This window comes from Choloepus didactylus, chromosome 15 (genome assembly GCF_015220235.1).
Source record: "Choloepus didactylus isolate mChoDid1 chromosome 15, mChoDid1.pri, whole genome shotgun sequence".
Classification (NCBI taxonomy): domain Eukaryota; kingdom Metazoa; phylum Chordata; class Mammalia; order Pilosa; family Megalonychidae; genus Choloepus; species Choloepus didactylus.
This window is the reverse complement of record NC_051321.1, coordinates 47,111,732-47,136,109: the sequence shown is the minus strand read 5'-3', so window position 1 is coordinate 47,136,109 and position 24,378 is coordinate 47,111,732. Positions and strand designations below refer to the sequence as shown.

The window sequence follows — 24,378 nt, the reverse complement described above, 5'->3', positions numbered from 1 at the left end:
AGGCATTCACAGTACTTTAGGACAATTGTCAACTCTATTTGATGGGTTAGTAACATGCAGACTTTGGGTGACTCAATAACCACTCTGAAGGTGTCTGAGGGTTTTCTTCCCTGTTCAGTGAAAAGAGAGGAACATCATCTCTTAAGAATCTTATTCATCATTCTGTACTACTCTTGTACAAAGAAGACAACAAACAGCATTTTCTTAAAGCTGCCAGAGCTTCAGTTGGTTTAACAGGGTATGGTGTTTTTTTTTGTTTTTTTTTTTTTTAAAGGAAATAATATGCTTCAATGCCCACTGCTTGACAAATTTCATTTTTAAGAAAAAATTGATGTCTATAGTGCAAACCCCCAATCGTTCAATCTGAGAGCTTTTGCTTTACTTACTTGTATTTTAAGAGCAGCCACTGAATTAGCCAGAGTCCTACAAGGATCATGCCATTAATTTCACAAATAGAAAAGGCCCACTGCACCCGGTTAAAATGGTCAAAAAACGTGTCCGGTAGTGGAGGCTGCACCTCCTTAGGAGGCACTCGTTCATGGATGACCGAGATCATCACTGTGGTGAGAACAAAACAGGAAAGTGCATAAAGAAAGGCCAGGAAAGTCTTGCTCCACTCCATGGGGTACTGGGAGCGCTCCGGTTCTGGCATGGGGATCTTTATCATCTCCTTCCTATACCCATTTGGCATCCCGTTGGCTTTGATCTTCGTGTTGAAGCTGCTGTTAGGGGCGTGGACATTTGTGCCAATGCTGAGGTGCCCGTTGGCATGGCCGTTCTTGTGTGCTTCCATGTGGTGCTCCATTTTCAGGGTCTCTATCATGTCCAAGAGCCGCTGCCCGTTGTCAGAGGAGACTCGGCACAAGGGGGGCTTTTTGAAATCCTCTTGATTTAGGGTGATCAAGTCTCGGCCTGTGAAATGTTCCAGAGGCTCACAGTATTCTGGCATAGCATTCTCCAGCAGCCAGTCTGCCACCTTCTTGGGTGACCAGTACACCACTTCCTTCATTGTACTGGCAGACAACATGCAGACCCCAGCTTGCTCTCGGCAGGTCATCAGTCACTGTTCCTACAGGGAAGGACACCGTTCCTCCTTGGCTCATTCATCCTGTCGGCCTCGTGAGCAGATATTTGTTTGGCAAGGTGGTCACAGAGGTTTTTAAACACTTCATGTAGCTGTGCAGGGTTCTTGAGTGCCTGTGCATTAATTCACCTCATTTTTGAAGAAGATTCTTCCTTCTGTGGGGGAAAGAGAGAAGATCAGAATACTGGGACTTCTGAATCAACCGCCTTAAAATGCAAAATCAACATGTATAAGGGAAATGGAAAATCAAATATTAGTAAACTCCATAGTTTTCAAACTTATTTTATTTTAAGGGACAACGTATTTCCTTGTTAGCCTTCTCTACAAGAGCCTGAAATTGAATCTGAAAATAGATAGGGTCAACGGGAAAATGTTCTACAGACTCTCCAATGGTGTCTTTTCTAACAAATAATTCTATAGCTCTCTGGACACTGTTAAGTACTTATCAGTAATTCTCTCTGCACTTACATGCTTCTCGATAACTAGAAAAACTATGGCAAATTTGCTTAATTCAATCTAGCAAAGAAAAAATGTACATAACACAAAGCATCTTAATAGATATCACAGAAGAGAACCATAGAACTACTGAGCTTCAAAATCATATGATACAACAGTTTTTATACTTTTCACAAAACTCAGTGAATCCCCTTCCCAAATGTGCTTGGTACCCCAAATATGCAAGAGTTCTAAATGCAGAGGCCTGGGTTGAAGCACAGATGGAGTAAAGAGCCAAGGTCCTGCCTGCTCTGTTGGCCTTTGTTCTCCCAGCTCCTAGGTGGTTCCATGTAACTCCACGGCTGGAAAACCAATGATCTGATAGAACAACTCATCTTAGGAACACAGAAACCAAGGTCCAGAAAAGTCAAGAATCTTACCCATGTTTAACGTGACAGCTCGCATAAAAGAGTCACAAGTTAAGTTTCTGAGTATTTAGTATTTAGTCTAATTCAGAGTATTTCTTAACTAGTTGTGTGGCAATACCAAAATGTATACCACATCTGTATCTTAGGGGCAATTCAAAGGCAGGACTCAAAGTATTATGATTTTTAAATTTACTTATGTAAAAAATATATATATATGATATATATACATGTCATATCTATTATTATCACATTTATGGTTCAGGAATATAACATTGCATAAAATAACTGGAGGGAAATATAGCCAATATTAACTAAAGTTATACTCGACGATGGGCCTTGGAGTATTTTCTACCCCCCCCACCTATTTTTCTTCAGTAAACATGTATTACTTTCATAACAATCATTCAAAATAAAAAAACAAGAAAAGCTAAAAATAAAAGACCTAACTTTATAACAAAGCATCATGTTAATGAAAGCATGGCCTTTGGCAGGAAAAAGACCATAGTTTGATGCTAAGCATCTCCCATGCACTGCCCTTTATGTGAGCTTCAGCTTATTCATCTGCAAAATAGGGATAATCAAATACCTACCTACTTCACAGCATATATGAAACTTGATGAAATAAAGCCTAGCTCTAAAACAGCATTTTTCAAAGGGGGCCCACACCTGCTTTTTTTCTTTTAATTTCTCAAACTTTCATATCATACCCAATAGTCACTGCCCAACAGATCTCACTATGAGAAAATCCTGTCTACTAGAGGGCTAACTTTTTTTCTTAAATGATGAATGCTGTGTTAACTGCAAAAAACAAAAACAAACAAACAAACAAACAAAAACTTGCACAGATCTGGAAGTTTGAAGCGCTGGAAATTATTGATAAGTTTTTCCCTAAGCATGTTTTGTGGATTAATAATCCAATAAAATGGGCCAAGCTTAAAAAAAAAAGGATTCTGTGGCCAAATAAATCTAGTAACTGTAATCTTTCCTAGGACAACCGTACATATTTTCATGCTAACTTCTCTAGTAAGGAATCGGCTTACAAGGATTTCTCAAATTGACTTGATCGAGGTTGTCCTCTGCCCCTCTCCCACCTTGTAACTCCTACTAACTTCCTAGCGAACACACTAATGACTTAAAGGATCAAGAGTCCCACAGCTGGTAGCTGGCACAAATAACACCTGAACCCAGTCTTCTCATTTCAAAATCTAAACTTGTCTCTACTGACCCAAAAATCTGACTCTGGAATGAGGATGGGCATTAGGCCCATTTCCAATTTCCCAGTCCAAAAAACAACCAATCAAAGGGTAGTAAAACTTACAAGACTTTCTAGACCTTGGGCATTTCCTCTTCTGACCATCCACAGCACTGTGTGCCTATCCCATCCAGTAGCGGTCAGGTGTCTGTTTAGACCCCAGGGGAGCCTATGAGCCATTGCAGAAGGGCTAGGAACCTAAGCATCTGTGTATCTCACATTCCTGACATTCACTAGGCGTTCAATATCTGCTTGATATCTCAGAAAATGTCCTTTAGACCTAGCAGTATGTAGATGGTTTAGTGGAAAACAAACCTACTGCAAATACTCTTGATACTGAGAATCACTTTTAAAACAGTTTGGATGGTCGAGGAGAATCAAGGTGGGCATTTTCCAGAGAGAAATATAAAAACCCAAGTGGGAGACAGAAAACAAACAAACAAACAAACAAACAAAAAACCCAAGTGGACCTCTGGCCGCTTAAAAACCACCGCAGAGGAACTTCAGTGCCACTAGCAATACCCAGAGAAAAATGAGCGGATACACTTGCCAAATGTGAGCCCTGGCAAAGGTCCTGCAGGAAAAGGGACTTCCTGGCCTCACACCTGAGGCCTCTCCTCAAATACTCCTCAGCATGGTCAGGACAACAGCCAAGGGAACCCCCTTCATGTTGAAGTGGCCATGAGAACTCTAAAGAAAAATTCCTGGTGGAATGTCGAGGCCCAGGAGAAATGAACAAAGACAGGTACTTCTCACGTAAGTTCTTCATTTTGCTCCTGTCCAGAGTAGGAGCCCAGGTGCAGAGACCCACACTGCCTGCCAGAATGGGAAACAACCTCAGACCATACAAACCGGACTACGGCCAAGGCGGTATTTCACCTCTCTCTGATGGGAAGAACAGTCAGATAACATCTCCTTTTAAGAGATAATATTCTTTGAAGTAGAAAATAATCAAAAGGTAGGACATGATTTAATATAGGGCCATCAAATATCAATGTTTCTTTCTGAAGCTACCTAACATCCACTTTTCCCGTATTTAGGAGAGAAACACACTTTTTTTTTCAATTTTAAAAACCCATCCCCACCCTGCACATTCTCACATGCATTTTTCTGCAGATATTTAGCACCTATCTGTGCTGTTGCAGAACAAAGGGCAGCAGAGAGCACGACTATGAGGTGGAGCTGTCTGGCTTCAAATGTCTGTTCTGCCATAAGCCCCAGTTACTTCGTCTATAAATTGGGGTTGTAGTGAGATCAAATGACCTGGTCTGCCTTTCTCTACTTCTCTAACCTGCTCTCATTCTCGCCCTTTCACATTGTGCCCAGTTTCCTTTCTATTCCATTGCCATTCTCTTCTATTGCCATTATTACCTCTGTTTGAGAGACTTTTCAAACAGCCCATTGTTTCTCAGCCTTCAGGCCTCACAGAAAGGCCATCTCTTTCTAGCCTACATGCAAGCCCAGCTCAGCAATTTCTATGCAGAACCCAATGGTGGGAATGTGGCCGCAAGGCAAGACCAGGACATGAGTCTTGAAGCTGCCTGTGCAACCTTAAGGACATGCTGTTTGCAGATGATCTGGAGAGTGGAAGGTTGACGCAAATCATGGGTAGGGGTGCTAAAACTCCCATTACCACTCCTTGATGCCAACACTATCTGCCCTGCCCAGTTATTTTCCATCACTTTCCCCTGAACAATTCCCAGATAGCCTTTATCACTCCCTGAAATTATCTTATATTAATTTACTTCTTACTACTGTTTGTTCTCGTACATTATATAATTCGAAAGAGCAGGGATCTTGCTTATCTTGTTCTTCACTGTTTACTCAGCAACTCTCCATATGGTAGCCACTAGCTACCTGTACCTGCTGAGCACCTACAATGTGGCTAGTCCAAATTGAGATGTGCTGTAACTATAAAATATGTGCCGGATGCTGTAAGTATAAAATATGTGCCGGATTTTGAAGATATTATGAAAAAAGTATGGTAAATTTTCTAATCAATGATTTTTATATTGATTGTATGTTGAAATAATATTTTGGATACACTGAATTAAATATATTCTTAAAATTAATTTCACTTGTTTCATTTCAAATTCTTAAATGGGACTGTTAGAAAATTTAAAACTACGAATATGACTCACTTTATATTTATATTGGACAACACGGACCTAGATCATTGCCTGGTTCACAGTAAGTGCAATAAATGTTACCTGCCATTATTGCTGCCATCAGCATCATCCAAATAGATTAGCTTTTACCCCAAATATTTTCTCATTTAAATAAAATTACATAGAATTTTTACAGTTAAGGAAGTTTATTTGGGTGATGTGAGGAGAAAAACATTCGAGTTAAATATACGTATGTACATGCATTCATTCTGGCATTGCAAGCTTCTAAGCATTTCCAAATGAAGGAGCACTAACCTTAACAGGCAAGTCCATTAGACAATTTCAGGTAGCCAGAAGATCTTTAGGAGTAAGATAAAGTAAAACGGCTTCCATTAATTAACTAGGATTAACTTTCCTTACGTTAGTCCCTGTGTTTTTCCAACCTGGAATCTTCACTTGACTCTTCAGCAAGTCCAAATTCCGCTCTTAGAATTGAAGGCCCTTCTTGTGGAGCCTTTCCTGACTGCTTCACAACCCTTTTACCCCTCTCTGAATTCCTTCAGCCCTAGCATCTGTCAGGTGCAGTGTAATTTAACTGCCTGTGTGCACAGTGTGGTGGGAAATGCACTGGTTGTGTGGGTCAGGAAGCCTCACTGAGACCCAATTCAGCTATTTAACTTCTTGACTAAGTCCTTTAACCTCTCCCAGACTTGGTTTTCCTCTGGAAATTAGGGATAACACATATGTTACCCACCTGTACACAGGCTGCTACTTCTGTGAAGAACCAACTGTGTAAAAGGAATGAAAGCTTTTTAAATTATCCCCAAATAGCACATCTTGATCTTTTCATAACGTCCTACTTCCTTTCAACACCCAACTGCGCCCACAGTGTCATTTCATAAATATTTACGGAAACTGCCACAACTGAACGGCATTTTAAAAGCTTAATCATTCCGACACACATGAGCAAAGACAGCCTTTCAAATTCCATGAGAAAATAAACTATTTTTCAAGCAAGCTTTGAAGCTTGAAAAATAAAAGCATACATGCTGTTTTCCTGCAGCTGATGTTGAAGTCGTGAGAAAGCAAAAGGAAAAAAAGCTCATTTTTAAGGGAAGTGAAAGCTACTCATACTTCAAAGGTCACTAGTAAACGGTGGAGATTTACAGAGACCCCAGATCCCATGTGTAGTGTGTAGGAGAGGTGGGAAATCACTTATCCCTGGACTCACACATTCAATTTAGAATCTATTGTGACATTTTTTTGAAAAGGGAAAGGCAAAGTATCTTAGTATCTATACCCATAAGGTTGTACCTTAGGCTGGGCTCAGAAAATAAAAATCACCACCATCATCTAGAAAGCCACCTCGAATCCATTATTGATCTATTACTGGAAGAACGTTAAGAAATAATGTAAAGTCCAAATCATTACACCTATTCTCAAAATAGGGAAGGAAACCAGAGACAAGTAAAAGCTCTAACTTTTTATCTCAAAATACCACAAAATTTTAGAGATCGAAGAGTTCAACCTGTAATTCTTAGAGATAAGAAAACTAAAGTCCACTGAGATTGTGATTTGTCTAAAATCTCACAAATAGCAAGGAGCTGGCCCTGGGGCTATAAGATCCAAGTTCATTTTCAAGGCTCTCCCCTCAATGGCCTCACAGATTTGAGCTGGTATAACGAACTGTGCCAGTTTGAATGTATTATGTCCCCCCAAACGCCATTATCTCTGATGTAATCTTGTGTGGGCAGACCTATCAGTGTTAATTAGATTGTAATTCTTGGAGTGTTTCCATGAAGATGAGCCCCACCCAACTGTGGGTGATGACTCTGATTGGATAATTCCCATGGAGGGGTTACCCCACCCATTCAGGGCGATTCTAAATTAAATCACTGGAGCCATATAAATGAGCTGACAAACAGAAGGAACTCAGTGCAGCTGAGAGTGACATTCTGAAGAGGAGCTACAGCCAAGAAGGACAATTTGAAGAAAGCACAGGAGCTGCAGATGAGAGAGTTTGAAGACTGCCGTTGAAAGCAGACTCTTGCTCTGGAGAAGCTAAGAGAGGACAAACGCCCCAAGAGCAACTGAGAGTGACATTTTGAAGAGGAGCTGTGGCCTACAGAGGAGCATTCTGGGAGAAAGCCATTTTGAAACCAGAGCTTTGGAGCAGACGCCAGCCACGTGCCTTCCCAGCTAACAGAGGTTTTCTGGACACCATTGGCCATCCTCCAGTGAAGGTACCCAATTGCTGATGTGTTCCCTTGGACATTTTATGGCCTTAAGACTGTAACTTTGTAACCAAATAAACCCCCTTTATAAAAGCCAATCCATCTCTGGTGTTTTGCCTTCCAGCAGCTTTAGCAAACTAGAACAAGAACAGTCTTAAAAAAAAAAAGTATGGGTTCTCTAGGATAAAGGGCAGGAAAAACACCATGAGTTTATTATAGGTTCTAAACTCAGCAGGGTTTTATATCTGGCCTTAATTAAGTAAAAAATAAATCTGCTAAATTCAATTTGGCTCCAATTCCTAAAAGTTATGGGGCTTTGACATTTTATTATATTACAGGATTTTTAAGATAGTATGCTGTGACTCAATGTAAACTATTTTATAGTTAACTATCAAAGCCAGAGTTTCAAAAATGGAAAAATAAGTTAAAGCAATTATTCTGGCAAGGGAAAAAAAATTAAACAAACAAAATCACTATGTAAATAATTTATGAATATTTCTTTATCCTTACTCAAAAAGAATATTATCTTATTATCTGGCATTGTCTAGAAATAAGACAGTGTTACGTTAACAAAAACCTACCATATGAATTACTCTGTGACCATAAGTTTTCAAGAATTAGAATATCACAAAATGCACGTTACTATCCATGAAGCAATTGCTCAAAATTACATGCTATGTCATTAACTTGTCTGCCAACCCTGGTAACTCAGTTTTCTATAACGGAATAATTGATTTCATCTGCTTATTCCATTTGTTAAGAGGATTTACATATACCTCATGGTGCTTTGGAAAACATAAAGCAATATATAAAATGTAAATTTTATATTGAATGTGATTTATTCTTTCTTTGAAGATTCAATGGAATTTTTAAATGAGTGCCATGAAATTAAGAAATGAATTTTAAGATATTTTTAAGGCACGATGGGTCCAAGTTGAACAAACACTGCTGTGATGTCACTGAAGAAAACTACAGGGAAGTTCCAGATGTTTTTAAATATTGATAAATGATACATGAAAGGAGGAAGTAGTGCCTGCAAAATCAGTTTTACAGACATATACAGAACTGAACTTTCTGCTTCATGCATCAAAAATCTCTTTTTATGATTTTACTCTTACATAATCAAACAAAATCTGGTGGGCATGCAACATTTAGTTCAGGCTTTATAATACAAAACTATCTTTGGGTACCTCGTTAAATACCAATATAAATCAAAAATAAAAATTATGTAATTAGGAAACTGAGTAACTGCTTTTTTGAAAAAGCTTCAAGTCCAGATAGCGTTCTTTACATCTACTAGAACTTTATACAAAAGTTAATAATAACCTAATTGACTTGTTTAAGGCAATGCAACCCATTGAATACTCATGAGAGGTGTTTAATTCTTCTCTCATTAATTTGGATAGCTCCTGAAATGCTTTTCTCCAAACAATCTAATTAAATTAACCATGGACTTTCTGGTTTTTTAGTATTTGAACCAATAACTTAAATAGACAGAATTCATTAGATTGTAGAGACAGCATTTATTTGAGGGGAAAAAAAGATTATAGTAACAACCACAAAATTTCAGCTGAAGAATCTACATATTTATTTCAATTGACAGTTGAGGAAGTTTTAGAAGATTACTTTTGATGCCTTAACTTTTAAATTGCCCTTTCTTTTAAACTGCTATTACTTGCAATTTTCACAATTCCACAATCCAACTCTGATTAACAAAGAAAATCATCCCTCATGAAATGGCTCCTTGGTCTAAGTATATACTAACCTACTTTGCTTTGGTATGGGAAAGAAGGGTACATTTTTGCTGAAGTGTACATATTTGCCTTTTGGTGTTCTTGGGTAGTTAGACTTTAGACTGTTAGAAGAGCTTCATTTGATGACATGTTTTAGTCTTCTCTTGTTTATTTATGACTTGTTTAGTTAATGATGCTTAATATTCAGATTTTGTAATAAGTTAAATGTATTCCTTCTCAGTGGCTGACCTGTAACTTAGCCAACTGATAGCCTCCCTTGTTTCCCCTTTCTCCAAATGACCCATTCCAATGTGGTAACCCTCAATGTTTCAGAGGGAAAGAGATGAGTCCAGGCTGGTAAAATTAATAGATACACAAAAATATTAATAGATATGAGAATAGGACAAGAAACCAGGCATGCCAACTATATATCATAAATCATGACTCCAGTTGCTCTCTTAAGAGTATGAAATATAAAACTGTTTCATCCATTTCATGGAGACCCTACCACCAGGAAGATCAGGCCATTCCACCTCCCACATCCTGAGCCTCCATGTGAATCATTATGTGATGGAATGAATGTGTGTAAATATTTAGTCATCAAAAAATTCAAAGAATAATTTATTATGACAAAAAATCAGAAACAACCTAAAAGTTCTACACCAGGAACTAATTTGATATATCATTATACAAAAGAATATACTAAGTCTCCACTAAAGACTGTGCTATATTTCTATATTCATAATGATATATACTTATAACTTTGTCTCTCAAGCAAAATAATAAATTTACAAAACAGTAAAACACCATTGTTGCAAATACCATTATGTTACAAATATCCATACGGAAAAAAGTCTAGAAGGTCTTAACTGTTATCTTTGGGTGACAGAATGATGAAATAATTTTCTGCTTTTTTCCTAGTATTTTCCAATTTCTCTATGATATACATGTAGTTGTGTGATAAGAGAAAAGAACAATTTTTCTTTCAAGCATATCTCATGTTTTTAAACATTTAGGCTGCACTATAAAATTAAATATAGATGCTCCTTATATCAGCTTTCTTTAAAAATATAAAACGGGCTTGCAGGCTTCTCTAAATAACTAGAACCTTTGCCCTATGTATATAATTAGGTTTCCAAGTCCTTCATATTCCCAAAACATATTGGTCCTGGGATGTTAGCCAAACCACCAACAAAGATGAAGCTGAAATCTGAATGGAAGCGCATAAAAAAATTCCAATTTGAGATATTCTCCATCATTCCAGAGAGAAAAACAACAAACCATCAGAATTACAACCGTCTCATCATCTGTATTTTCCAGTCTACTACAAAATACAAAAGGCCAGGTGAAAATTCTGCCTCGTTGTCTTCACAGTAAGAAAATCTTTACATAGCTCTAATGACAATAATCACTATAGCGTTTCCATGAGGAGTCATATTTAGAACCTAATTACCCAAAACTCTGAAGATAATCTATTCCTACTCATCTGATCAAATGCCTCTCCAAGACTGAAATCAGCAGGCCTATTTTAATATTTCCCTAGTTAACCTGTAGCACTTGGACAGGGATTCACTTCTAGCAGGCTCAAGAATGTTAAGACATCATCGATGTTTCCAAATTCCATTGGCTCTCATATCAAGCTGATGTGCACAGTAGTGATCTCATCTGCCCCCAAAAGCCCCAGAGAGGCCAACACAGGCCCTCTAGATACATCTCACACCACTCCATTCCTTTCCTTTCTTGCCATTCTTCTTCTTTTTTTTAAATGATAACCAAAATCCTTCTAATGTACTGCTTGCTCAGCTGAAATAAAGATTGCATGTACCTCTGTATCTACCATAAGAGTAAATCAAGGCTGTGAAAAAAGTCAAATGGCTCAGGAAAAGGATAAGCCCATGCTTTCCTATCCTGTTTTTAAGAAATTCCAATGCTGTATTCTAAGGCATATCAACAATATCTGGCTTACATCAACTGTCTCAGTTTACTCATCCACTAAGGAAAACCCAAGCCTACATTCCTGGGGGGCTGCAATTAGGATTAGATATTGAGCATGGGATTTAGAAGGTACATAATAACGAGATCTTTCCAAGGTATCTACGGCAACAAAGTCCAGGTCCTTCCCCTTTTCCCTTTATTGCATAAAATCCAATAATGATCAGCCAAGAGAAAGGGGATAGGGAGGTGGGGTTGGCGGCAGAACCAGTGTCAAGAGATGACAGAGGTTACTCTGCCCCACCTTTCCATGGTCCTTCCTCATTACTGTCTCTCCTTCTCATACCTCCAGGACAAGCAGACATAAATAAAAAGGCTGCTCTTGAAAGCTGTTCTACAGAGGAAGTCTTATGTTCAGCTTCTTCAGAGCCAGGCAGGAAAAATCAAGGAAGCAGCAAGCTGGGTCACAGAGAATAGGGAATGGTGATGACTGTGGCAAACACGACAGGGCAAGCTACATGCAACGCAATTCAAATTAAAAAACTTTTAATAGCAAAAACAAACAAACAAACAAACAAAAAACACGCAAACTGAATTTGGACCATGGGATTGCCACTTTGCAGCTTCTCTCACTCCCTCATCTACTACATCAACTGGTTACCGAGTCCTGGGGATTCTACCTTGAAAACCCTCAACATGTGTGCATGCCCCTCTCCCTCCACTTTTCCCATCCCATTTGCTTTTGCTTTAGTTTCTGCCTCCAGTCTGGATCAACTGCAACCCACCTCTATAATGCTGTCAGACAGATCTTTCTAGTATATAATGTGACCTACTCACCTGAAGCTTAAAACTTTGGGTGGCTCCCCAGAGCTCTCAGGACAATGTCAGACTCCTTAGCTTAGCCGCAGGCCTTCTACAATGCAGCCTATTTCTTTACCTTCCACTCTTTTCCTACAAGGACTAGGCCTGTGTTATACCCATGCTTACCTGTTCAGTAGTTTCCCTCACAAATCATTCACTGCCTACGTCACAAGTTATTCAACTGCCTACGATGTTCTTCCCACCATAGTTCTTCTTTCTTTTAGGGATACCACCTTCAGATAGTCCTGTCTTTTTGCTTTAGAACTTCTAGATCCTTACACACAGTGCACACTTAACTGATTTTGTTGAACCTGTGCATATCAATGCAAACATAAAGTAGATGGCTTCTGGTTTCACAACATAATGGGCCAAGTTAATGTGTATCTCTCAGTACATCAAGCACATTAAAAATGCTACTTAAAATATAACTGATGAAATTTTAATGCCATAATCAGTCCCAAAATAGAGAAAGGGCCTGGCAGGTGAGCGACTCGGGCTTCTCATGTTCTCCCTCCTGCCATGGCCAGCCCTTTCCTGCAGCCACTCGCCCCTGCAGCCTTCCAGTGCGCCTGGTCTCATGCCTCCAGCGGTGACAGACACATGGCGGAGTACAGCAAACTCGACCTGACCGGCATCAAACCGAACGTGGGAGTGCGGCTGATCGTGGTTCCTAAATGCTTGTCACAGCCATGGGCTAAAGCCCCCGGAAGAGGGGAAGATGGGAAATTGCGGATTGCCAAGAATCAACGAAGGACCAAGGCGTCATTTACTCTGAATGAGGATCTTGCAAATATTCATGATATTGGAGGAAAACCAGCTTCAGTCAGTGACTACTAGAGAACATCCATTTGTCTTGCAAAGTGCTGGAGCACAGATATTAACAGTATTTACTGAGGGCTCATCAGATAAGCTTTCATTGGAAGGAACAGTAGTACAAAAAGCTGAAAGCTGACCTGTTGCCAGTGAAAACCACAAGATTAAAGAGACTGCCAACAGAAGAACCGTCCGAGCCTGTAAGACTCACAACCACTGCACAAAGTTGTAACGACCAATTATAAACCTGTTGCTAATCATCAGGACAATATTGAATGTGAAAGAAAAAAGAAAGATGGAAAGCAAGCTGATAACATGTTTTAGATATGCTATTTTCAGCTTTTGAGAAACATCAATATTATAATCTTAAGGAGTTGGTGGACATCACAAAACAACTTATGATGTACCTGAAGGAAATCTTAAAGGGACCCATAAAAACGCATGGGACCTGAAGCCAGAGTACAGACACTATCAAGGAGAAGAAAAGACTGATTAAGAAGACTCTATACCAGCACATTAATGAGACCAATAAAAGGGGGATGTGCTAATATACTAATAAGCAAAAGGCATTGATACTTGAATACTTGAGCACCATCTGTTAATAGGGAAAAAATGACCAGTACTTTATTCTCTCCTGCTAAATTTTTTAAACCAATAATCCTTATAAAGTTTCTTAAATGTTTTTTGAGGAGAAACTATAAATTTATTTATAGAGTTCATCTTGTATTCAACCAGATTATTCATGAAGGTAGTAGGGATGAGAGATTAAAGAGGCTTTTCCTTTTAACTTTGAAAATGTAAAATTAGGAAACATTTTCTAAATGAGGACACTCCATCCTTGCTGTATTTCTGAGGAGCTAAGACAGATCCAAAGTGGAAAGTATAGCAAGAAAAATAGTCAACTACAGAAACAAAAGGAATAAAAAGCCAAAGTTCCTCAATCTGAATTGTTAAAGAACACTCGTCTCTCTTTTTTTAAAACAGGTGATCATCGCATTCCCTTTGTCCAGTGTATGGATGGATGGGCAGAAAAATGGGGACAAAAACTGAATGAAAGATAGGGTGGGATTGGGGGTGTGTGTGTGTGTGACTTGGGTGTTCTTTTTTACTTTTATTTTTTATTCTTTTTCTAATTCTTTCTGGTGTAAGGAAAATGTTCAAAAATAGATTGGGGTGATAGATGCATTAACTACATGATGGTACTGTGAACAGCTGATTGTACACCGTGGATGATTGTATAGTATACAGTTGTATCTCAATAAAACTGAATTTAATTTAAAAAAAAGACAGTTAATCATGTTTCATGCTCAAACATACATTAGTAAAAGGAGAACATTTACTAATGTTTGTACTAAGACCACAGTTTTCATTAGCTTATTTTACCCCAGTGATACTCATATGAGGATTGGAAAAAGTTATGGTCAATCAGTGGGGTAATTTTACCTGCTTTTCAAGTAATGAAAAATTAAATACTTCTCCCAAATTCCAAGTTATATCACCCCCAACCAGATTATAAACTTCAAAGACTGACCATGCATACCGAATTTTGCTACACACTCAGCAGGCGTGAAATTAAACTCAGGTTGTACATCTTCAGGATGAAATGGGAGTGAGGCCGATATGTTCAGACAGAAAAGAATACTATCTTATTTCTGTGAAGTGAAAATATTTCATGTCTCTTTCTTTTTAATTAAATTTAAAATAAAAACAATACATATACACAGTTAAAGCTTTTTCTAGCACAAATGTTACATATCAGGCAGTCCAAAATCACACCCACAATCAAGAATACAAAAAGAAAGAGGCCTTTGCAAACTAAGTATGGTGAAAGGCTTTTTTCATTTGCTTGTTCATTTTGTCAGCTGCTTCAGTTGCTTGCAATCAAAAAGTAGTAAATGCCAAAGATTTAAGAAAATGCTATATAATCAAAACAAAGCAAGGAAGTATCTATGCATTAAGATAAGCATTTTTTATTATTTCATTTTAGCAAGAGAACACCAGAATTCTGAAGTGAGTACCACTGCACTAAGAAAATTTTTACCCTTGCATTTCTCTGTAAAATAAAATTCTGACTAGAGGGTGGTCCCATTCCCTACTCATCTTCCAGTTGCAATATCATATCTTGTTTTGGTGTAGGAACCTAACATATCCCCATTACTTTTCAATTTCTGCTTACTCGAACAAATGGATAATGTATGATAAGGAAATTTGTATAGAACTACGAATTCTGGACACCTATCATGCACTTGGTTCACAGCATATATCTTCTCCCAAATTTGTCTTTTTTGATATGTGCTATTACCCTGAAACAGGCCTGTGTCTCCTCTACCCATGCCTTTTGTTTTTGTGGTGATGGTATCCGCCAGACTGAATTCAGTGACTGCTCGTAAGTTCCCAGCACAGAGCTGCATCTCATTTGAAGTTGTGTTTTGGTATTTCTGTAAATCTGCTTTCTTCAGCTTATGTTAGTTACCTTTTACCTCACCACGCCTGATTGCATCTGCCTGGGTCTCTTTAAACACATGTTGTCATTCAGGAGGGTGGTTAAACCAGGTGGTAGACAAGTGTTATTTCTTATTACTTTTTTGGATTTGCCTAAAATATGGTGGTTGGTCATGGAGACTACCCTGTTTTAGTTACCCTGGCTGCTCAAACAAATACCATGCAATGGGCTTGCTTAAACAATCATGCAGAATCAAGGAGACGCTTTCTCCCTGAAGACAGTGGCATTCTGGGGACAGCTGCTGGTGATCCTTGGTCCTTAGCTTGCCACATGGCAAGGCACATGACAGTGGCTCCTGGTCTCTTCCTCCTCTTCCAGGTTTCATTGATATTCAGCTTCTGGCTGCTCACTCTGTCTGAATTTCATTCCTCTTAAAGGATTCCAGTAACAGAATTAAGACCCATCCTGACTGAGGCAGGCCACACTTTAACTCAAGTAACCTCATCAAAAGGTCCTGTATACAATGGGTTCACACCCACAGGAACTGATGAGCTTTAAGAACATGTTTTTCTGGAGTATATACAGCTTCAAACCACCACATCCTCTTTCCACCCAAATCACTTATTCTTTCATTCAGGTCTCTCTTGCTTGGATAAACACGCTTTTGACAGCCAGAGATCAGGAAGTGGGTATCCTAATCCCTTATATCCACTGTGCAACTGAGAAACAGAAAAGCTGATAGGGGAGAAGTACATCTCTAAAAAGATATCATATCATAAGAGGACAGAAAGGTCATATTTAATGGATAAGATGTTTAAACTCAACTAGTATATACACTTAGGGGATGTTTTAATTGACAAAATGTAATAAGATTATGTTTTCTGGGTGTTGAAAAGATTTGAAATTATATGATGCCACAGTAATTTCTAAAGTGATAAACCTTTAAAAAAGAAAACAAATTTTGCTTTACTGTGTCATTAAACAGCTCCTATGGCTTTTGACAGGGAGTGTTGTAGCTGTTCCTAATGATCTGTGAACAAATTTCCTTTGAAGCTTATTTTTATTGTTGGCATATATCAGTAGAATACTGGTAAACACTTACAGAGCCCTGAAAAAAAATTAAAAAAATAAAGAAAGGGAGCGTCCCATTATCAAAAGAAGAGGAATCTCAAAGCCAGACTGGAGAAGCTACGAGCTAACAAAACTGTAGCCCGGAGGAAAAAACTAGTGGTTAGGGGCTGGGGTTTTAAAATGCAAGTGAGGAGGTCAAATGAGGAAGAGAAATCAGTAAAGTATAAAGTACATGAAAGTATAAAGGCAGTATAATGCTTTGGAGGCTTTATGGACCCCAGAAAATTATGTTCTTAAAACATTTGACCCACTTCTTGCAGGGTGGGTCTTAATCCTCTTATTGTAGTCCTTTATAAGAAGATAAAACTCAGAGACAGCCAGGACAGAAAGCCACAGAAGCTGAGGAGGAAGCCACAGAGACCAGGAGCTGGAAGCAAGGAAACCCAGAAGAGAAGGGAGAGGCCAACAGATGCCACCACGTGCCTTCCCATGTTACAGAGGAGTCCAGGGGTGCTAGCAGCCTGCCTTCAGGAGGAAGGTATCATCCTGACAATACCTAGATTTGAACATTTTCACAGTCTCAGAACCGTAAGCTTACAAATTAATAAATTCCCACTGTTAAACGTCAGCCCATTTCTAATATATTGCATTGTGACAAACAATGCTTTTTTTAACAAACAAAAACAGGCAGTTGAGAGATTTTCTCAAGCTAAGAAAAATTCAAGCAATCCAATGTCATGTACTCTTTTTTGGGGGGTTGGGTGGGGGGTGGAGATGGTAGTTGGTGGGGAGATGTTGCCTAACATTGTTAATAGATTGCTAGCAGGTTGAAAGAACACAGTTTCTCAATGAAAACAAAATAAAAATAAAAAGGTCTAACCTACATTGAAATAAAGGTTTTTATAATCCATTGAGGATTAGAAATGCCCATTAGTTTAGTAACCAAAGCTTTTCCATTTCAGTGAGACAATCTACCAACACTTATAAAACCTACATTTATAAATGTAAAATAACCCACTGAGATAAAAGAAATCTAAATTTAAGGAGCATCACTCTGGGGACTACTACCATGTTTCAAAATTAGCAATAAAATTCACAAGCTAATTGGAGAAATCAAGTTCAAGTCTATCTCCTAAAACAACTTTGTAATAGTGTCTTTGATAGCTAGAAGAGTTCAAACTAAATTCAGACTAGAGAAAAACCAAAAGGGTAAATTCTAAAATGATGGCACTTAAATGTGTGCCTTTTAGGCAGTCCTTGCCATGCTACTTTTCTTCTCCTGTTAATAATGTTCCCCCGTCTTCTTTCCTGGGTTTGTCCTCCTGGTCTTCTGGGGGTAAACAGAATCAACAACTTCAAGGAAAGCCAGGGTAGGTTTCTTCTACCTTTATCTCCACACCCCCCCAAAAGAACACATTTAATATTTTTTCCTGTCAGCAACTATGCCAATTTTAAAAAATGAGTATCAGTGTATCAACATCTCTCTAGTCACCATAGACTGTGACTTCTTGGTTCTTAAATTGGATCTAACAATTTCTCAAACTTCCTGGACCCACTTTACTGAGCTTCTTTTATCAACTGACTAGCTCCAAAAGCTAATAGTACCAAAGCTCACTGTCAAAAAGATGATCTTTATCCATCAAGTGGGTCTATACTGGAGGTCATGCTATAAACTGACTACAGCTGTGGCTTTGGACCAAGGTAAAATAACACCAGGGGGCAGCATGACATCTATGAAATTACATACTCATGCAAGCACAGGTACAAAAAAATCTTGGAGACATCTTCCAACAGAGGTCCTGGGCCCAAGTTCAGTAATGGAATGACAAGAACTAGAACCCCTTGTTTGCTAAACCTTCAACTGATGATCTTTCCACTCTACCCCCATGACTCTCATGTGCTTATAGTGACTATAATTAGCAATGTGGCCATCCATATCCACTGTTTCTCATGCAAACATACAGCCTAACTGAGCTACCCTGGAATCTCACCAAAACAAGACGAAGTCAGGATGCAGGACTCCAAAAACATAAAAAAAAGTCTACAAATTAAAGAACACACACAGTTTACTAGAAGGAAGAACCTGCTACTATCACTGCACATACTTATTCTTACTTTACACAAAATTTTAATAAGTTTTACTCTCTGGAAACCAAGATGGCAGCTAGGTGAGACAGGGCTAAGGAACACCTCTGTGGAAAACACTAGATAAGGACCAGAGAGTGACTCAGAATACCGGTTACAGCGATGTGCCAGCTGGAAGAGATCTGCTAGTTCCCAGGGGCTGTATACTTGATGAAACTGGGAATTTGCATTCTGAAACGAATGAGTAAGCTGGCTGGAAGTCCCGCAGCCGCACGGCGATTTTTTTTTTAATAAAAAAAAAAGGGGGGGGGAACCCAGGAGCGGCTGCAGGTGTGATCGGCTGCAGGTGCAATTGTGGGAAACACGCAGCAAAACACAGCAAGAGGAGGCTGGGCCGGCCTCTTGGTGTCTGGCCTGGAAGACAGCCCGCTGCAGATATCCCTGGGGCCGGGGGAATGGAGCAGAGAGCCAGAAGCTGAAAGAATCCCCGCGGCTAGCAGCTCGCTCCCGGAAGGGCTGGATAAACTCCTGCCTGGGGCCGTGCCCACAGCCCAGAGCCCCGCCAGTTGTCCCAGAGCTGGGAAGGAGGAACTGTGTGAGGAGGGTGTGTGGAGACACCCCGTTCGGCCGTTTTTACATAAGGCTGAAAGCGAGCCAGCTCGGCCTGGCGGCCTGGGGCTTCCCTTGAGGGACGGCGCGCGCTGATGACATAGCACAGCATTACCTCAGCAGAGGTCCTGAAGGATTGCGGCTGGGCAGGGGGACTTGCTCAGAGATCCCAGAGACACTACACCAAGTCCGGTGGTTTGTGGGACATCGAAAGAGAGGGGCTGGGGCTGAAATGAAATGAAGGCTTGGACTCTTGCGGCGGCCTTGAATCTCCAGGAACCGGGGGGATTTGAATATTGAGACTGTCCTTCCTCCCTGACCACCCGTACAAGCACCCTGCACTCAGGGCGGACAGCTCCAGCAACACACCCAGGCTGAGTTCTCCAGCTGGACCCCACAAGAATCATTTCCCCACTCACCATGGGGACAAGGTGGAGAACTGACTTGAGAGGTATAGGTGACTCGCAGACGCCATCTGCTGGTTAGTTAGAGAAAGTGTATGTCACCAAACAGTGCTTCTAAAAAATTAGATAGGTTTTTTTTCACAAATTAAAAGAAACCTGTCGAGCAGAGCAAATGCCAAGAGGCCAGAAACAACAGAAAATCTCAATGCATATGATAAAACCAGACGATATGGAGAATCCAACTCCAAACACACAAATCAAGATATCAGAAGAAACAAATTTCCTCGCAGAATTAATCAAAGAAATACAATCGAGGAACGAAAGCATGGCAAAGGATTTAAAGGACATCAAGAAGACTATGGCACAGGATATAAGCTACATAAAGAAGACCCTAGAAGAGCATAAGGAATACATTGCAAGGCTAAATAAAAAATAGAAGATCTTTTGGAAATAAAAGAAACTGTTGGCCAAATTAAAGACTCTGGATATTCACAAAACAAGACTAGAGGAAGCTGAACAACATCTCAGTGTCCTAGAAGCCCACAGAACAGAAAATGAAAGAACAAAAGAAAGAATGGAGAAAAAAATTGAAAAAATCAAAATGGATCTCAGGGAAACGATAGATAAAATAAAACGTCCAAGCTTAAGACTCATTGGTGTCCCAGAAGGGGAAGAGAAGGGTAAAGGTCTAGAAAGAGTATTCAGAGAAATTGTTAGGGAAAACTTCCCAAACCTTCTACACAATATAAATACACAAAGCATAAATGCCCAGCGAACTCCAAATAGAATAAATCCAAATAAACCCACTCTGAGACATATTCTGATCAGACTCTCAAATACTGAAGAGAAGGAGAAAGTTCTGAAAGCAGCAAGAGAAAAGCAATTCACCACATACAAAGGAAACAACATAAGACTAAGTTGTGACTACTCAGCGGCCACCATGGAGGCCAGAAGGCAGTGGCATGACATATTTAAAATACTGAGAGAGAAAAATTTCCAACCAAGAATACTTCATCCAGCAAAACTCGCCTTCAAATTCGAGGGAGACCTTAAATTTTTCACAGACAAACAAATGCTGAGAGACTTTGCCAATAAAAGACCTGCCCTACTTCAGATTCTAAAGGGAACCCTACCAACAGAGAAACAACAGAAAGAAGAAAGAGATACAGAGAATTTTAACAGAAATATATAGTACCTTATATCCCAAAGCACCAGGACACTCATTTTTCTCTAGTGATCACGGATCTTTCTCCAGAAGGCACCATAAGCTGGGACATAAAACAAGCCTCAAGAAATTAAAAAAAAAACAAAAATTGAATATACTCAAAGCACATTCTCCAATCACAATGGAATACAAATAGAAGTCAATAATTTTTGAACTGTAACTCCACTATTCACTTCCTACATGATATAAATTACACAAGCCCTAATGACAAATCAGTGGTTTTGAACTCAATGTAAAATATGTAATTTAGACAACTATATAAAGGTAGGGGAATGGAGGAGTATAGGAACATAGTTTATGTGTCCTATTGAAGTGGAGGTGGTATCAAAGCAAAACAAGATTGATATGGATTTAAGAGGTTAATTTTAACCCCCACAGCAAACACAAAGAAACTATCAGAGAATGTAACCATAGAGATGAATTGTAGAGTTCGGGTTAAGAGAAATGGGGGAAGGGGCAATGGGGAGTTAAGAAATGAGGGTGGAGTTGCTGTTTGAGGTAAAGGGAAATTTCTAGTAATGGATGGTGGGAAAGAGCATTACAACATTCTAAAGGTGATTAATCCCACTAATGGAAGGCTAGGGAGGGGGTGGAATGGGAAGATTTAGGCTGTATATACGTTCCCACAACTAAAAAGAAAAAAAGACAGTCTAAATAGATGATTGAATGCCATGGATGAACTTGGATGGAATTAGAGGATAGAGGACAGGTGGCTCAAAGGGACACAGTTGAGACATAAGGTAAAGGAAATATAGAATGTAAGCTTTGTATCATTGTTGAACCTCTTGTACTTCTTAGCTGTGCTTAATGGGAATGCATAAAAGAATGTTCTTGTTCATGGGAAGTGTATACGTGAATTATAGTATATGTTCAAGGATGTGTGCAGCTAGATCTCATGTTCAGAAGACAGAGCAATAGATGATGGATGATAGGGAGGGAGGGAGGGAAAGAAATAGCAATGTGACAGCATGTTAAGGTTGGTGGATTGAGCTATCGGGGGAGGGGGGTCAGGGTATGATGGAATTCTTTGCATGGGGTTAGTATTGTTTTTGCAACTGTTCCTATAACTTTGAATTTATTTAAAAAAAAAAGATACCTATGCAAAAAATTCAGTTTTACAGGCTGCATTTCACTGTAGATTTGGGAGTCTTGTGAGACATAATGCACTATGCAGTCATTGTGCCATGTCTTATATTCTGCAATTAATCAAAAACTCGATAAGTGTAATTAAGGTTTTGGAATATTAAGCAAATCATTCTTTGAAAAAAAAAAAGGATTTACTCTCTGGCTTCCAGAACTATAGCTTATTCCAACAAAATTAGAATCCTACAACCAATCTAAGACAACAGTTAAATCATAAAGAAATTACATAAAATTACGTAAGTTGTAAATTTAGTTAACAAAAGGCATGATAAAACAATAAAAAATAGATCCAGGATCTGAACAAGCACAGATAAAGCCATTTTGTGTTAGATCAAATAAGTTCTTTATTTTTAAAACTCCTTGAACATATATCAATTATGTTATACTGAAATAACTGAAGTTGAAAATGAGTCATTGTGGGAGCCTTGCGTCCAGGGCCTTCCCAAGTGCCTGGAAGACTGCACACAGCAGGGTAGTTAAGGTCCCACCTACTCTCCTTGTAAAATCAGGTCTCTGGCAGGAAATGCAATTTATAGCTTCCCTACCTCCTGAAACTCCATCCTCCCTGAAACTCCCTGAGGACAAGACAATCTATAATCCTCCCCTCTTCTCTGTTGACTATAATTGTTTCCTCCCTATGTCACAAGACTCCTGCTCCTCTCATACCCATTTGAATGTCTTTGTCCTAACCCTTATAAACCACTCCCTGGCACCCCCTGCTTGTCTGGAGTACCTCACACACCAAGCTCTGAACCCACCACCATTCAGAGAAGCTGACTTCCCACCCTGTAGGTAATCCCCCAAAATAGAAGCTCATATCTCAGAATGTGTTCGGTGCTTTCTTTAGTCCTTTGGCTGCAAAAGCCCTCTTGGGCTGTGACAGTCATTTATAAAATGTTCTCTCAAATTCACATTCATTTATGAAGTCTCTAACGTTAACATACATATGCTCCCAAGGTTATAAACCACAGATTTAAATAAATAATCATAAAAAGATTACAAAGTACTCCATAAATAAAATTATAGCACAAATGACAACACAGGACAAAATATTTTTTAATCTATGCAAATATGAAGAATCCTTAAAAAACCAGTAAGAATAAGACTTTAAATAAACAGATTACAAACAGGCCAATCACACACACACAAACATACATACACATCCAGTACAAACCAAAAAGTGGGGTGTTGGCGTGGAGGGAGGGTTTCAATCTCACCAATTTTTAAAAAAGAAGAAAAATTGAAACAATAGTGAAATATTTTTCAGCTATCAAGTGGGCAATGATTAAAAAGAACTATAATTTACTCCCCGACATGGGACAGGACCCCCAAAATGAATGAGCCTTCCAGGCAACATGGGACAAGGATTCCAGGAATGAGCCTTATCCTGGCACTGGGGGATTGAGAGTGCTTTTTTGACCAAAAAGGGGGAAAGAAAGGCAACAAAATAAGATTTTAGTGGCATAGAGTTCAAATAGAGTCAAGAGGCTGGCCTGGAGGTTACTCCCATGCAAGCTTCACCTAGATATGCCAAATGACCACAGTATAATAAGCCCAAGTCAACAGTATACCCGGAATCCCTACCTGAGACTTTATAAAAGAATTTATTAAAGAATACCCCGATCCCTATCTGAGACTTTATAAAAGTTTCACTCACTAAGTTTATTCTTCAGAGACTTAAATCCTTTACAGTGCTCCCATGCCAGGTCCCCAAACCCAGAGGCAGTAGCCTCTTCAAGAACATCAACTAGATGTGTACCCTTTGCACATAAAATTGACACCCCTTTTCAACATGAACAGGTTAGGGTGGTCACAGCCTAGACATCCCTGAAGATAGGGAACTTGATGAAACTAGAGGAAGGGGCAGCAACAGACAAGATGAGATTTAACAAAGGATTATGAATACTGAATCTTTATAGAATATCTTTTTCTTAGTTGCTAGGGTACTAGAATAGCTAGAAGGAAAGAATTGAAATTGTGGAACTGTAACCTATAATATTTTTTGAAATTTGCTCTCTAACTACCTGTTAAATTGCACTTAGAAAGTTATCACTTCTACGTATATGTTATATTCAACAATAAAACTAGATTAAAAAAAAAGAAGAAAATAAAATGTCCAGTTAAGGGTGTAGAGTCAGTACTGAATTCAAAAGTTACTCTCTTTTTCTTTTCTTGTTATTTTATTATTATTATTTTGCTTTAAAAACTTTTTACTATGGAAAATTTGAAACACACATAAAAATAGACTATAATAAACTATCAGGTACACATCACCCATCATCTTCAATGAAGATCAACATTTTGTTAATTTTATTTCATCAACGTTCCACTTTTCCCTCTGTCTGGAGTATTATAAAGCAAATACTTTATATTGTAAAGATGTCATATCATTTAACCTGAATTATTTCAATATATCTCTAACAGATGGGGCTTTTTCAAACATAACTCCAATGCTACCATCACACCTAACAAAACTAACACTAATTCCCTAAAATCATTTACTACCCAGTCCATGTAC

The 24,378-nt window shown here is 38.9% G+C and overlaps 1 protein-coding gene and 1 pseudogene across 12 annotated transcripts in view; one reads left to right on the top strand and one right to left on the bottom strand.

The window, feature by feature from the left end:
* Positions 1-24,378, bottom strand: part of SGMS1 (sphingomyelin synthase 1) — a 361,911-nt gene that overhangs the window by 55,749 nt on the left and 281,784 nt on the right. For 11 of the 12 annotated variants that reach the window (XM_037804108.1, XM_037804106.1, XM_037804103.1 and 8 more), the window contains one exon: positions 387-1,239. In XM_037804108.1, coding sequence (XP_037660036.1) covers positions 387-1,057 — 671 coding nt within the window. In that variant the 5' untranslated portion in view covers positions 1,058-1,239. Of the gene's footprint in view, positions 1-386; positions 1,240-20,687; positions 20,748-24,378 lie in introns of those variants that run through there. The other variant, XM_037804112.1, reaches the window with a different exon arrangement.
* Positions 12,668-13,376, top strand: LOC119510063 (annotated as a pseudogene).